General features: G+C 43.8%; 1 protein-coding gene across 3 annotated transcripts in view; it reads left to right on the forward strand.

Annotated features, from left to right (window-relative positions):
* The window catches only part of PHTF1 (putative homeodomain transcription factor 1), a 383,734-nt gene that overhangs the window by 216,392 nt on the left and 151,131 nt on the right, over positions 1-16,211 (forward strand). For all 3 annotated transcript variants that reach the window (XM_073667168.1, XM_073667167.1, XM_073667166.1), the window contains 2 exons: positions 285-371; positions 2,385-2,606. In XM_073667168.1, the coding sequence (XP_073523269.1) occupies positions 285-371; positions 2,385-2,606 (309 nt within the window). The remainder of the gene's footprint in view (positions 1-284; positions 372-2,384; positions 2,607-16,211) is intronic.

Here is a 16,211-nt window from a genome sequence, read left to right on the forward strand (position 1 = left end):
TATATGGGCAAAATTCTAATTTTGGCAGGTAATCGAAGCATTAATAAAGATGCAAACATTTTTTGTAAAGTTGATTTTTGTAGTAACTTGTTTTTCTTTCTTTAGCTCTTACTGAATAATCTATTAGTCTATATTTCATACCGTATTGCTCAGTACAAGATGATTCTTCTTGTGTACATGTGGATTGGTTATGTCTATCTGATCCCATGTGCCGTTGACATATTGTGCAGGTAGCTAATGACCGCCACTGACCTTTAATGATCAGGTCTTTTAATTTCCTTCAGGAAAAACATAAAGTGTTAAAAAGAAATCTACATGTCCAGGAATCTGATAGCTCGGTGGACTCTGAGGAAGAATCTGTCTTCAGTCAGGTACAATAAATTATTTTTTCTTAAACTTTGACTTGTTAAAATGAAACCTCTGACCTCCAACAAACAGTAAAGGCTCCCATAAAAATTAAAGTTCTGCCAGAACGCACGGATATCTACAGGATCTGACAATAATCTAATGTGGCCTCCCAATTTTTCCCTGGACAGATTATATTGGGGAAAAGTAGGTTCCAGCCTGCTGAATTTCAAAGGAAATTCATCTTGATCTCTGGGAGATAACTCGCTGCCAGAGGAGTCTGGTACTGGCTCTCCCGGGAGAGAACATAGGAGCATTCCTGAGAATGGGGAGTCCGAAGAGATAGCTACCAGCTGAATGATCGTTTGACCAACCGCTATCTAAGGTGTATGGGAGCCTTAAGATGAGCTCACTGATAATTATATTCATTAATTGACTCTTCCATAATTTACCTCTAGGTCTTTGTGATGCACATTATGTGGGTGACCAAGATGGTATCTAATAATGAGACTTTATTACTAAAACCTCTGTTAAATTGAAAATCAACACTGAAATCTAGTGCGTAACAATACAGAATAGGTGCACCATAATAAGAGTAATATTAGATAGTATTTGCGTACCTAAGGAGTTCAAGTTGCGCCATGCTGTTGGCTGATTTTTGCATTGCTTCTTTTAGTTTCAAGAGTTGCTTTATCTAACACACCTGCAAGTGAAACTTCAAGCTCTGAGTTTAGTGGACATTTTCTTTGAAACATTTCTGGTTTACCCTCTCCCCCTCATCTCTTTAATGCTCAAGTAGGGCTGCTGACACGAGCATATACATCGGACGAGTGCTATCCGATGTTTTATCGGATAGCACTTGGACCAATGTCATTCTATGGGGCAGTGCAGATCTGCCATTTTTTTCTCATGCCAATTTGGCATTAGAAAAACAATTAAAAAATTGCAGCATGCTGCGAGTGGCTCCTCAAATCGAACAACCCACCCATACAAGTCTAAGAGTCTCCTATTTAATACAGACTTCAGATCCTGCTCCCCTGAATACAGAACCCAGAATAGATCCCCCATTAGTAAAGACGCAGACCATACCTGCAAATACTTACCTCACACTCAGCCCTTTCCTGAACACCATTCAGATAGTAAAAAAAACCTTGAGAACTGGAAGAGGCAAGTATAAGGCCTCATTCCGACGTCCATGTTGCACGCATATTTATCCATTTTTTCACGCATACCAATTATAATCTTTGATGCTATTCAACTGTCCGTATTTTTTCAGTGACCATTTGTCTATACAAAACTCAAGGAGACATGTCCATTTTTTTCCAATATCAAGAATGAAAAGGGCCAATACAAGTCTATGATTAGTGAAGAACACGTACAGCACACAGGTGGCCTCCGTGTACCATCCATATGCTGTCTGTATTTAACATTGCAAAGGATAGAAGCTTTATAATTTATTTATCCGTCCGTGAAAAACACTGATGACACACAGATGGTAAAAACAGGCACATAGACCGAACACTGATCCAGAACACTGATGACACCGGTAACATTTTTTTGTGTTTAAACACGGACGTGTGAATGAGGCCTTAGAAAGATGACTCAGACGCAGAAGAATTTGTATACTTCTCTCTGAGTATGGATGATTTTCCCTTTTCGGACAATCTCCTGGACGTTCCAGAAGAAGTTGGCAAGTATATATAACAGTAGAAATGATGGAACCTTTTTTTTGTAATTTTGGCCACTATGTGCAAAAGGGATTGCAAACTGCTTGAATTCACGGAAACCTGTGAATTTCAGGAAATTCAACTCGTATTCAATTTGCTACGGATCAATCAGATCACCTCTAAAGAACAGTGTAGTTTATTTCATGCAATAAATATTTGTATTCTATGGTTGTAGCTTTCTTCAAGGAAACTTATAATCAGTTACACTCAATTTTTTAATTTGCTGCATTATGTTAGACTATGAATCTGCAAATTGCTAAGCAGGTGAGATGAAATGAAATTTACTTGTGTTTTTTTTTTTTTACATTTCAGGGCTCCAGATCTGGCGTAAGCTGCAGCTCCCAGAGTTATACAGTCTCTCATCAGGACTCTGAATGTACTCGGCAAGAATCTGAGACAGAAGATATGCTTTTAGATGAATTACTGCATGGACCCCAATGCCGATCATCATGTGAGAGTGACACTGATGAAGACCTCCCACAGGACTATGCAGGAGGTAGCAGGAAGTATCCAGCAAAGGATGTATTTCAACTGGTGAGAAAAAAATGTATTAAGATCACTCTAACACTTGCGTAGATTTGTTATTATACACATAAACATACGTGCATTTACTGTGAAGGAAATAAGTATTTGATCACTTGCTGTTTTTGTAAGTTTGCCCACTGACAAAGACATGAACAGTCTATAATTTTAAGGGTAGGTTAATTTTAACATTGAGAGATAGAATATCCCCCAAAAAAATCAAGAAAATCACATTGTATAAATTAGATAAATTTATTTGCATTTTGCAGTGAGAAATAAGTACTTGATCCCCTACAAAGCATTATGAGTTCTGGCTCCTACAGACCAGTTAGACGCTCCTAATCAACTCGTTACCTGTATTAAAGACAGCTGTCTTACATAGTCACCTGTATAAAAGACTCCTGTCCACAGACTCAATTAATCAGCCAGACTCTAACCTCTACAACATGGGCAAGACCAAAGAGCTGCACTAGGTGGCCCCATAGGGAATGAATGGAGCACAGGTTGCACATGCACACTGCTGCTCCATTCTAACTATAATAAAATTTCCCAGACTAAATACTGTGAATATAGAGATGTAAAGTGATACTATGTATAATGTGCGGATATGATTAATCTGTTGTCATCACCCCTTCCTTTCCCTTTTTACCTTTTATACTTTGTTATCATAAAAAGTTATTAATGTTTACTTCTTATATTCTACAATGTCACAACGATATACATTGGTTACCAATATGTTGTAAAATATGACATTTCAGCTCAATAAAAATTTATGGTTTAAAAAAAATAATAAAAGTTCCGTGTTCTGTCAATCGGTGCAGAACCCATTGGTCGAATCCCCACCGATTAACAAATCTTCAGCTTTCTTGTTTATACACTGCTCAAAAAAATAAAGGGAACACTTAAACAACAGAATATAACTCCAAGTGAATCAAACTTCTGTGAAATCAAACTGTCCACTTAGGAAGCAACACTGATTGACAATCAATTTCACATGCTGTTGTGCAAATGGAATAGACAATAGATGGAAATTATTGGCAATTATCAAGACACCCTCAATAAAGGAGTGGTTCTGCAGGTAGGGACCACAGACCACATCTCAGTACCAATGCTTTCTGGCTAATGTTTTGGTCACTTTTGAATGATGGTTGTGCTTTCACACTCGTGGTAGCATGAGACGGACTCTACAACCCACAGAAGTTGCTCAGGTAGTGCAGCTCATCCAGGATGGAACATCAATGCGAACTGTGGCAAGAAGGGTAGCTGTGTCTGTCAGTGTAGTGTCCAGAGGCTGGAGGCGCTACTAGGAGACAGGCCAGTACACCAGGAGATGTGGAAGGGGCCGTAGGAGGGTAACAACCCAGCAGCAGGACCGCTACCTCCACCTTTGTGCAAGGAGGAACAGGAGGAGCACTGCCAGAGCCCTGCAAAATGACCTCCAGCAGGCCACAAATGTGCATGTGTCTGCACAAACTGTTAGAAACCGACTCCATGAGGGTGGTATGAGGGCCCGACGTCCACAGATGGGGGTTGTGCTCACAGCCCAACACCGTGCAGGACACTTGGTATTTTCCACAGAACAACAGGATTGGCAAAGTTGCCACTGGCGCACTGTGATCTTCACAGATGAAAGCAGGTTCACACTGAGCCCATGTGACAGATATTACAGAGTCTGGAGAAGCCATGGAGAGCAATCTGCTGCCTGCAACATCCTTCAGCATGACCGGTTTGGCAGTGGATCAGTAATGGTGTGGGATGGCATTTCTTTGGAGGGCCGCACAGCCTTCCATGTGCTCACCAGAGGTAGCCTGACTGCCATTAGGTACCGAGATGAGGTCCTCAGACCCCTTGTGAGACCATATGCTGGTGCGGTTGGCCCTGGGTTCCTCCTAATGCAGGACAATGCCAGACCTCATGTGGCTGGAGTGTGTCAGCAGTTCCTGCAAGATGAAGGCATTGAAGCTATGGACTGGCCCGCCTGTTCCCCAGACCTGAATCTGATTGAGCACATCTGGGACATCATGTCTCACTCCATCCACCAACGTCACGTTGCACCACAGACTGTCCAGGAGTTGGTGGATGCTTTAGTCAAGGTCTGGGAGGAGATCCCACAGGAGACCATCCGCAACCTCATCAGCAGCATGTCCAGGCATTCTAGGGAGGTCATACAGGCACGTGGAGGCCCCGCACAATACTGAACCTCATTTTGACTTGTTTTAAGGACATTACATCAAAGTTAGATCAGCCTGTAGTGCGTTTTTCCACTTTAATTTTTGGGGTGACTCCAAATCCAGGCCTCCATTGGTTAATAAATTTGATTTCCATTGATGATTTCTGTGTGATTTTGTTGTCAGTACATTCAACTTTGTACAGAACGAAGTATTCAATGAGAATATTTCATTCATTCAGATCTAGGATGTGTTATTTGAGTGTTCCCTTTATTTTTTTGAGCAGTGTATATGAGAACTTATCCTCTTCGGACAACCCCTTTAATAAATAATTTTTATCAATTCACAAAATGCAAAATCAATGAACAAAATAGAAAACTAAATTAAATCAATATTTGATCTAACCCTTTGCACCTTTTGCCTTTAAAGAAGTATCAATTCTTTTAAGTAAACTTGCACACACTTTTTGAAGGAACTCGGCAGGGAGTTTGTTCCAGACATCTTCGAGAAGTAACCACAGATCTTCTGTGGATGTAAACTTGTGCAATTCCTTCTATCGAATTATATTATCTCAGAAAGACTCAATGATGTTAAGATCAGTGCTCTGTGGGGCCATATCATCACTTCCAGGACTCCATGTCCTTCTTTTCGCTTAAGATAAGTCTTAATGACATTGGGATTGAATTTATTCTGCAAAATGACCACATCCCTAAAAATACAGCCAATCAGATTCCTCCCTGATGGTATTGCATGATGGTTAATTATTTCTCAGCATTGATGAGACATTGTTCCTGACCAAATCCCCAGCTCCATTTGCTGAAATGCAGCCCCAAATTTGCAAGGAACCTCCACCATGCCTCACTGTTTTCTTGAGATACTCTTTATTGTAACTGTCTTCTGTTAAAGCTAAATATTTTAAATATTGACTCATTATTTAAGGGCACCTGCTGCCATTTTTCTGCACCCCAGTTTCTGTTTCCATGCGTAGTTCAGTCAAGTGGCCTGGTTTCCATGATGAAGGTATGGCTTTTTGGACCCGGTTCTTTCATGGAGACCACTTCTGGCCAGACTTATCCAAACAGATGGGAGTAACTCGGCCCCACTGGATTATGCCAGTTCTCAGCTGATGGCACTGCTGGACAGCTTCAGTTTTCAAAGGGAAGTAACATGATGTGTCTTTCATCTACTCCACTAAGTTTCCTTGGCCAACTACTGCATCTATGGTCCTCAGTGTTGCCCATTTCTTGGTGCTTTTTTTTAAAGAGCTTGAACAGCACATCTTAAAAACCCAGTATGCTTTGAAATCTTTGCCTGGGAGAGACCTTGCTGATGCAATATAACTACTGTGTGTTTTTTTGCTGTGCTCAGTCTTGCTATGTTATATGACCTGTGAGATGAAACTGTCTTTCACAGCTTCATCTTTGTAACAGCTCCTCTCCCAGTTTTAAACCTCCTATACAGCAGTTACTGTTTCAGTTAACGACTGTGTCAACTTAAAATAAAAATGACGATCTTTATCCCCTGTTTGGTTACTCATACACCTTACTATCATACTACAAAATCTCTGATTTTTTGCAAGTGTATTTAGAAGAATTTATGTTGTTTGAAAGCCAAAGGATAGTCACATCAAATATTGAATTGTTTGAAAAAAAATGTTTGTTCATTCACTTTGCATTTTGTTAATTAACAAAAATAAACTATTAACATTGCTATTTTTTTAAAGCATTCTTACTTTACATAATTTTTTCAAAAACTGCCTAAAATTTTTGCACAGTACCAAAACAACAGAATCATAAATATAAATCGATAGCCTTGTCCAGATGCTAACTAAACAGTATGGACCCTGATTTCTTCAGAAACCGCAGAGCTAGTTCCAGTTCAAACAAGATTGCTATCGTCTATAGCAACCATTGATACTTGCAGTTGACATACAGTGCTGGTCAAAAGTATTGGCACCCCTGCAATTCTGTCAGATAATTCTCAGTTTCTTCCTGAAAATGATTGCAATCACAAATTCTTTGGTATTATTATCTTCATGTAATTTGCTTGCAAGGAAAAAACACAAAAGAGAATGAAGCAAAAATCAAATCATTGATCATTTCATACAAAACTCCAAAAAAGAGCCGGACATAAGTATTGGCACCCTCAGCCTAATACTTGGTTGCACAACCTTTAGCCAAAATAACTGCGAACAAACGCTTCCGGTAACCATCAATGAGTTTCTTACAATGCTCTGCTGGAATTGTAGACCATTCTTCTTTGGCAAACTGCTCCAGGTCCCTGATATTTGAAGGGTGCCTTCTCCAAACTGCCATTTTGAGATCTCTCCACAGGTGTTCTATGGGATTCAGGTCTGGACTCATTGCTGGCCACCTTAGAAGTCTCCAGTGCTTTCTCTCAAACCATTTTATAGTGCTTTTGGAAGTGTGTTTTGGGTCATTGTCCTGCTGGAAGACCCATGACCTCTGAGGGAGACCCAGCTTTCTCACACTGGGCCCTACATTATGCTGCAAAATTTGTTGGTAGTCTTCAGACTTCATAATGCCATGCACACGGTCAAGCAGTCCAGTGCCAGAGGCAGCAAAGCAACCTCAAAACATCAGGGAACCTCCGCCATGTTTGACTGTAGGGACCGTGTTCTTTTCTTTGAATGCCTCTTTTTTTTCCTGTACACTCTATGTTGATGCTTTTTCCCAAAAATCTCTACTTTTGTCTCATCTGACCAGAGAACATTCTTCCAAAACGTTTTAGGCTTTCTCAGGTAAGTTTTGGCAAACTCCAGCCTGGCTTTTTTATGTCTCGGGGTAAGAAGTGGGGGCTTCCTGGGTATCCTACCATACAGTGCCTTTTCATTCAGACGCCGACGGATAGTACGGGTTGACACTGTTGTACCCTCGGACTGCAGGGCAGCTTGAACTTGTTTAGATGTTAGTCGAGGTTCTTTATCCACCATCTGCACAATCTTGCGTTGAAATCTCTCGTCAATTTTTCTTTTCCGTCCACATCTAGGGAGGTTAGCCTCAGTGCCATGGGCTTTACACTTCTTGATGACACTGCGCACGGAAGACACTCAGGTCTTTGGAGATGGACTTGTAGCCTTGAGATTGCTCATGCTTCCTCACAATTTGGTTTCTCAAGTCCTCAGACAGTTCTTTGGTCTTCTTTCTTTTCTCCATACTCAATGTGGTATACACAAGGACACAGGACAGAGGTTGAGTCAACTTTAATCCATGTTAACTGGCTGCAAGTGTGATTTAGTTATTGCCAACACCTGTTAGGTGCCACAGGTAAGTTATAGGTGCTGTTAGTTACACGAATTAGAGAAGCATCACATGATTTTACAAAGGGAGCCAATACTTTTGTCCACCCCCTTTTTTAGGTTTGGTGTGGAATTATATCCAATTTGGCTTTAGAACAATTCTTTTTGTGTTTTTATCATTGAAGACAAATTAAATGAAGATAATAATACCAAAGAATTTGTGATTGCAATCATTTTCAGGAAGAAACTGAGTATTATCTGACAGAATTGCAGGGGTGCCAATACTTTTGGCCAGCACTGTATACTGTAGATCAAATACTCAAAACTTTTCGCCCAGAGATAAGGAAAATATATATATGACTCAGCTTCCTCCTACTACTGCAATGATCCAATGTAGTGTAATGCTTCATGCTTTACCCTCTGAAGGATATCTTACCAGTAGAAAAAAAAATAACTTGACCAAATTATTTCAATAGATTTTCTAGTTTTTCTTAAATTTAAGAAAATTAACTACATTTTGTCTTACTTGATTCTTGGGAATTTTCACAATTTTAGAAATGGTACACCAAATATGAACTTAGAGTCATTCAGCCTTGTAGTCATGTGATATTCAATGGAAATCTCATTGTTTATTTCTACTAGCCCTTCCCTGCTTGCATGCTTAAAGGGGTGTCTTTTCTTAAATTATGTGACTGCAGACTTGAGAATCCTCACATTGCGCGCACTGCTCACTGTGAAGATTCTCCTGTACCAGCGTTGGGAGCGGCAGTCATGTGACTGCAAGTATGCGATATGCATACTCCCGGCCACATTCCAGCATTCCAAGTGTATGGAGCGAGGCCAAAAACAGTCTAGTCTGAATGTGGTTGGGAGTATGCATATTGCATAATTACAGTTAAAATGACTGATGTTCCCAGCACTCAGGCCCATATTTGTCACTAGGCACCGGAGGTCCGGTGACTAGGGCGGCAGGTTTCAGGATGCGGCGCCTAAATCAAGATTTAAAAAAAATAATATTTTTTTTAAAATCATCCTCCCTCCTCCAGACTCTTTAAGACCAAATACAAATGAAACTCTGAGCATGCCGGCACTTCCTGGGTCAGTGGAGCTCCAATCAGCTCCCAGACCCGACGTGCAGTGGTTTGCACATGCTACTGATGTCACTGAAGCGTAATGAGGTCACATCTTGCAGTGTTCTGCAGAGGAGGTGAATCTGGATCCTGAAGTAGGTAAGTGCTCATAGAGCCAAAGATACAGAGGGGCAGCCTGGGGTGGGGGCTCCGAATGGAATAGGGGCAGCATGAGATAGGCTCAGTGTGGAGAATGTGGGGGCCTCACTATGAAGCATGGGGGTCTCGGCATTTAGAAGGGGTGGCATGGGGTGGCTTGTCTTTGAGTAGAAGTGGCACGGGGGGTTCAGCATGGAGAATAAGGTGGCATGAGGGGGCTTGGCATGGAGAAAGGGTGGCATAGGGGGCTCAGTATGGAGAAGAGGTAGCATGGTGGGCTCAGTATGGAGAATTGGGTAGCATGAGGGACCTCAGCATGGAGCATGGGGTGGCATGAGGGACCTCAGCATGGAGAATGTGGTGGCATGAGGGGCCTTGGCATGGAGAATGGGGTGGCATGTCAGACTCAGCATGGAGAAGGCTTGGCATGGGGATCTCAGCATGGAGAAGGTGTGACATGGGGGGCTCAATATGGAGAAGGGATGGCATAGGGGGTCAGCATGAAGAATAGGGTAGCATGGAGGACTCAGTATGTAGAATGATGTAGCATCAGGGGGATCGTCATGGAGAATGGGGTAGCATGGGAGGCATCGGCAAAGAGAATTAGGTAGCATGAGGGGCCTCGGCATGGAGAATGGGGTAGAATGAGGGGCCTCGGCATGTAGAATGGAATAGAATGAGGGGCCTTAGTATGAAGAATGGGGTAGCATGGGGGGCCCAGTATGGGCAATGGCATAGCATGGGGGTCTTTGTATGGAGAATTGGGTAAAATAGGGATGTTCGGTATGGCAAATAGGGGGCTCTGTATGGAGATTGAGTAGCATAGAAACTAAGTATGGAGTGGGGACAATGAAGAGGTGGCAGCATGGAGTGGGAACAATGTGGAGATCATAGTTCATAAGTGAAGAAGGTGTGGTGGTGGTTATAGTTCATAATGGAGAGGACAATGTGCTGGTTTTCATTTATGAGGGGGTGATTTGGCTGTCATAGTCCAGTAGTGCAGACAGTGTGGGGGGGGGATATTTTAGGAGAGAATAGTGTGGAGACAATGTACCAAGAATTAGACAGTGTGGGATAATTTTTGTTCAGGGACCACAGTGAGGGGCAATTATTTATTTAGAAGCACAGCATAGGGCTTATTTAGGTCACAGCATGGGTGACACTGTTATTTTTAAGGCCAGTATTTAGGGATGCGCTGCAGTAGACAGAAGAAGAGGGAAATCTGCAGAGACAAGCTGTGGCTGTGTAAGTCATCATGGAGTCAGGTATTTAGATCTAAGGTGCATTTACATTGGTCAGTTCCAGCTAGTGATGAGCGAGCACTAAAATGCTTGGGTACTCGTTGCTCGAGTCGAGCAAATTGAAATGTTTGAGCGCTCGGTCCGAGTAACTAGCCCAATGTACTGTAAGTCTATGGGAAACTCGAGCATTTTTCCGGCGGCCCCCCCCGGTGGTCTGCAGAGGTCCTAAAAATTGCCTAAATCGATGGGAACAGTGCTCAAATGACATGGGAAAAGCATGGGGAAGACCCCTGGAAGCATCTCTGACTCCCAGATCACTGCTGTTAACAACGTTGTCAGATATATTACACCACTTTTAAGGACTCACAATAAAACATACAATAACGAAACCAAAATTAATTTTCCAGGGAAAAATGTTAAGGCACATCCTTTCCAGGGTAATGACTTGTATATAAGGCAAAATAAATAACCAAAAACAAAAATGCTCCTCCACACCTTGGGCTATGTTCACACGTAGCGTTTTTGTTGCGTTTTTGCACTTTTGCATTGCTTTCAACGGTGAAAAATGCATTCACCAGGAAATGTCATTTTAACATCTTACTGCCTTATCTGGCCATGTGGTGTGTGAGACATCATTAGACACATCCTGTTTCATTTATGAAGCAGGGACTCAAAGTCACAAACACTATTTTATAGGGCCATCAGGCGGCCCTTACTATTCTTAAAGGGCCAACAGTCGGCTATGCTTTGCTGTTCCCATTATTAAAAAGTGTGTCTCCTATACTGTTATTGGGTATGCAGTGACTGCAAGGGCTGCCAAAAATCTGGACGTACCCCAATACCCCTTTGATGAGACATAGAGGAGGGTCTCAGTAAAAAATTTTTTCCCATTATAAAGAAGTGGGTCTCCTATAGTGGTAATGCCCATGCAGTGACTGAAAGGGCTATCAAAATTTGGGAAAAACCCAAATACCAATTGAAAGACACATAGAGCTGTGTCACAGTAATGACATGTTCCCATTAGAAAGGAGCTGGTCTGCTATACAGTTATAGGGTATGCAGTGAGTCCAACGTCTGCCAAAATTTAGGGAATACCCCAATAACAATTTAAAGACACACAGAGCTGGGCCACAGTAATGACATGCTCCATTAAAATTGAGTGGGTCTCCCATATTGTTTGCCTTTGCAGTGAATGCAACGGCTGCCAAAAATTTGGAAGAACTCTAATGTCCCTTGCAAGAGACGTAGAGGTCGGAGGGCCTCCTGAAAACAACGTTCCCATTATTAGGAAGTGGGTCTCCCATACTGTTTGCCTATGTAGTGAATGCAATGGCTGCCAAAAATTTGGAGGAACTCCAATGCCCCTTGCAAGAGATGTAGATATGGTGATATAGTAGATATTGTGGTGATATGGTGGTGGAGGATGAGGATGAGGAGGAGGACAAGAGCAAATAGACAAAATCAGGAAGCTTATACCGATGTCTGGGTGTGAAGGCAGAGATGCATACGAATAGAGTTAGACCTCCCAAAAAAAAAACACTGTATTTTGAGTTTATGCTACGCTGCTATCATTCGGTGGTGTTGAGAAGTGTAGCCCAATCCAGCCCTTGTTCATTTTCATAAGAGTCAGCCTGTCAGCATTTTCAGTTGACAGGCAGATGCGCCTATCGGTTATAATTCTACAAGCGGCACTGAATACCCGCTCTGACAAAACGCTAGCGGCAGGGCAGGCCTGGACCTCCAAGGCATAGAGAGGCAGTTCATGCCATGTGATACCCAATAAATATAAGGCACGGAGGATGTTGGTACGGTGGCAAAGTACTCCCTCAGCATTTTCCGAAACTTTTCCCTCCTTGTGAGAGTACCCCGCGCCTCAAGGCCTGTGTGATAGGAGGGTCTGAGAAAACTGTCCCAGAACTTTGACAGTATTCCCCTGCCTCTGCTGGATTGCATTTATGTCTCTCTCGCCTGTACTCCTTGGTTGTCCAACGAACTGTGACCTCTGCCACCAGCGTTTTCAGATGGGAATTTGTTTTAATAATTCCGCAACAAGGGCATTCTGGTACTGCACTATTTTATTGGGCCTGTCCGGCAAGGGAATGAGAGACAGAAAGTTCTCCTTGTAGTGTTGGGTCTAGAAGTGTCACCAACCAGTTATGACTGTCACCCAAAATTTGGACAACTCGAGGGTCACGGGAAAGGCAGTGTAACATAAACTCAGCCATGTGTGCCAGACTGCAAAGAGGCAAGACTTTTGTGTCCTCACCATGACCATGGTCTGACCATGCTCTCCTCCTCATCCTCCTCCTCATCCCGTTCCTCCTCCTCCCTGTCCTCAGGCCATCCACGCTGAACAGACGGTATGACAGTTGTGGAGATAGTACCATCTATAGCGCAGGAAACTAGCTCCTGTTCTTCCTCCTCCTCGTTGTCACCTAATCCACGTTGGGATGAGATGAGGGTGGGCTATGTGGAATCAGCCTGTATGGTTCCTTGCTCCATCTCATCATTCTCCGCCTGCAATGCATCCTCTTTCATTGTGAGCAGAGAGCATTTCAGAAGACAGAGAAGTGGGATGGTGACTCTAATTATGGCATCATCACCGCTCACCATCTTGTTGGACTCTTCAAAGTTTTGGAGTATGGTAAAGATGTCTGACATCCATGTCCACTCCTGAGGTCTTATGTGTGGAGTCTGAACTGAATACCGACGGCCATGTTGATGCTGGTAGTCAACAACTGTCCTCTTCTGCTCACAAATCCTTCCCAACATCTGCAATGTAGAGTTCCAACGTGTGGGGACAGCACACACCAGTTGGTGAGCTGGAAGCTGCAAACGCTGCTGAAGCACGACAAGGGCGGCGGAAGCTGTAGCTGACTTTCTAAAATGGGCACACGGCGTACTTTGACAAGCAGCTGCGACAGATGTGGGTAGGTTTTGAGAAACCGCTGAACCACGAGGTTAAGCACATGGGCCAGGCATGGTACGTGTGTGAGCTCGCCTCGCTTCAGAGCAGCCACCAGGTTCCAGCCATTGTCACACACGACAATGCCTTGCTGTAGATTCAGCAGTGTCAGCCACAGATCTGCCTGCTCTTTCAGAGCTGTCCACAACTCTTCAGTGTTGTGCAGTTTGTCAACTAAGCACATTAGCTTCAGCACAGCCTGTTGCCGCTTGGCTGAGGCAGTGCTGCAGTGCTTCCAGCTTCTGACTGATGTGCTCATTTCGGAGATGGAGGCTGAGGAGGTGCAGGAGCTGTAGAATGTGGGGGCAACCCAGATTGACCCAGGGCCCGCAATCCTCCGCATCGAGAGGACGTGTACCGCCCCAAGGTCCGACTGGATCCCGGCATCGACTATATTAACCCAGTGTACCATCAGCGAGATGTACTGTCCCTGCCCTCAAGCACTTGTCCATGTGTCCTTGGTTAGGTCGACTTTCCCAGTAACTGCATTGTTGAGGGCACGGCTAATGTTGTGGGACACGTGCTCGTGTAATTCAGGGACGGCACAAAGGGAAAAATAGTGGTGGCTGGGGACCGAGTACCGTGGGACGGCCCCTGCCATCAGGTTGTGGAAAGCTTCCGTCTCAACAAGCCTAAAAGGCAACATTTTGAGCCAAGCAGTTATGAAATATGTGAATTTAGTAGTGTGGCCTGTGGGGCGTTGGCTGCATATTTGCTCTTGAGTTCCAAGGACTGGGGTAGGGAAAACTGAACGCTGCGCTGGGACAAGGAAGTGGACGTGCTTGCTGATGGTGCTAGTTCAGAGTGTGCAATGACAGGTGCAGGGCGGGAGGCATCTTCGCATGCGCAATGGACAGGGGATTGGCATGCACGCACAACAGCAGAAGAAGCAGTTGTATCACCCACAGACACTGTTTCCGTACCCTGGGGTTTGGCCCACTTAGTCGGGTGCTTTGCTGCCATGTGCCTGATCATGCTGGTGGTGGTCAGGCTGCTAATTTTGCTACCTCTGCTGATGCTGGCCTGGCAGGTGGTGCAAATAGCCTATTTGGGGTTATCTGCAGAGTCTTTAAAAAACAACCAGACTCGGGAAGACCTACCAGTTGTACTGGTTGTGTTGGTATTACGGGGAACGCTTTCCCACCTTGTGTCTGCGGCCACCACACTGCTTCTTCCTACCTGTTTGGGTGCTACGCCTCCCTCTCCCTGTGTGCTGCTGTCCTCGCTCTGCATGTCCCCCTGTCTGGTTGGGTTAGTTACTATATCATCCACCACCTCTTCTTCCACTTCCACTCCCTGGTCCTCCTCCTAACTTTCGGGCAATTGTCTCTCATCATTATCATAATCCACGTCTTGAGACAGTAATTGCACTTTCCCACCATTGCCTTCGTGTGACCATGGCTGCTCAAATATTTGGGCATCGCTACACACGTTCTCCTCTTGACTCGCTTGAATCTGGCCGGGCGAGAGGCCCGAATCTACAAATGGAAAAGTAAGCAGTTCTTCTGAGTGTCCAAATGTGGGATCAGTTGTCTCCGGGCACTCGGCATAGTGGGAGGAAGGAGGATCAGGGTGAGGAATATGCGGTCCAGACTCACAGTTGCTGAGACTTGACCGTGTGGTAGACAGGGTGGCAGTGGTGGTGGCAAAGTGACTGGAAGCATTATCTGCTATCCATCCAACAACTTTTTGACACTGCTCTGTGTTCAATAGTAGTGTACTGTGGTCCCCTAGCAATTGGGACAGGAAGGTCGGGCGACAAGATGTGGGTGTTTGTTGTGGCACAATTTCAGCTTGCCTACGGCCTCGGCCTCTGCATGCACCATCACGTCCACTTCCCTGTCCCTTGCCCTCCATCTTGCCCATTTTAAATGGAGTACAATATTTTCCAGGTTCACTAGAAATGGCTGATTTTGGAACGCAGTTATATGTGATATGTCTGACAGAGAACCACGGTTTTAAATAACAGGCCTGTAATTTACTAATATTATTCTACACAGAGGCATAGTGTGAATAGCTTGACCGATACATTGCAACAGAATGGAAAAGGAGGCCAATATTTCCCAGGTTCAGTTCAAATTTCTGGATTCTTATTGCTGAAATATGGAACAGATCTGGCTGTATTCTGCACTGCCAACAAGCAAATGGAGCAGAAAATGGTGTACTCTGGATTGCTTTTTAAGCAAATAACCAGGATTAAGATAGAAAAAAAAATTTGCCCTGGCCCCTGATACCTGGGGCTATGTCTACCAATATTTGTCACAGCAGGATCACTCAGAAGTTGAACATGCAATGGACCCTCTTGTGCTGTATCATGCACTGCAGTCTGTCACATACCCTGCCTGCCTTGGTTTTTAAGCAAATAACCAGGATTAAGATAAAAAAAAATTGCCCTGGCCCCTGATACCTTGGCTATGTCTATAAATATCTGTAAGAACGGCAGCAGCTGGAACGTACTATGGACCCTCTTGCACTATATGCACTGCAGTCTGCCACATACACTGCCTGCCTGCCTAAGTCCTACTATCACCTTCACCACTGAAAATATGCACCTGGATTAGTCCCCAGAAGGATTGTTAGTTCAGATGGATATATATACAGTATATATGTTATGGAATACCTATATTAACAGGACGTTCAATGGACCCTCTTGCACTATATGCACTGCAGTCTGCCACATACCCTGCGTGCCTGCTGCTATCACCACTGATGATATGCAGCTGGATTAGTCCTCAGAAGGACTGTTAGTTAAGAT

Source organism: Phyllobates terribilis, unplaced genomic scaffold (genome assembly GCF_046119375.1).
Source record: "Phyllobates terribilis strain yellow unplaced genomic scaffold, ASM4611937v1 Scaffold_2__4_contigs__length_985480577, whole genome shotgun sequence".
Lineage (NCBI taxonomy): Eukaryota > Metazoa > Chordata > Amphibia > Anura > Dendrobatidae > Phyllobates > Phyllobates terribilis.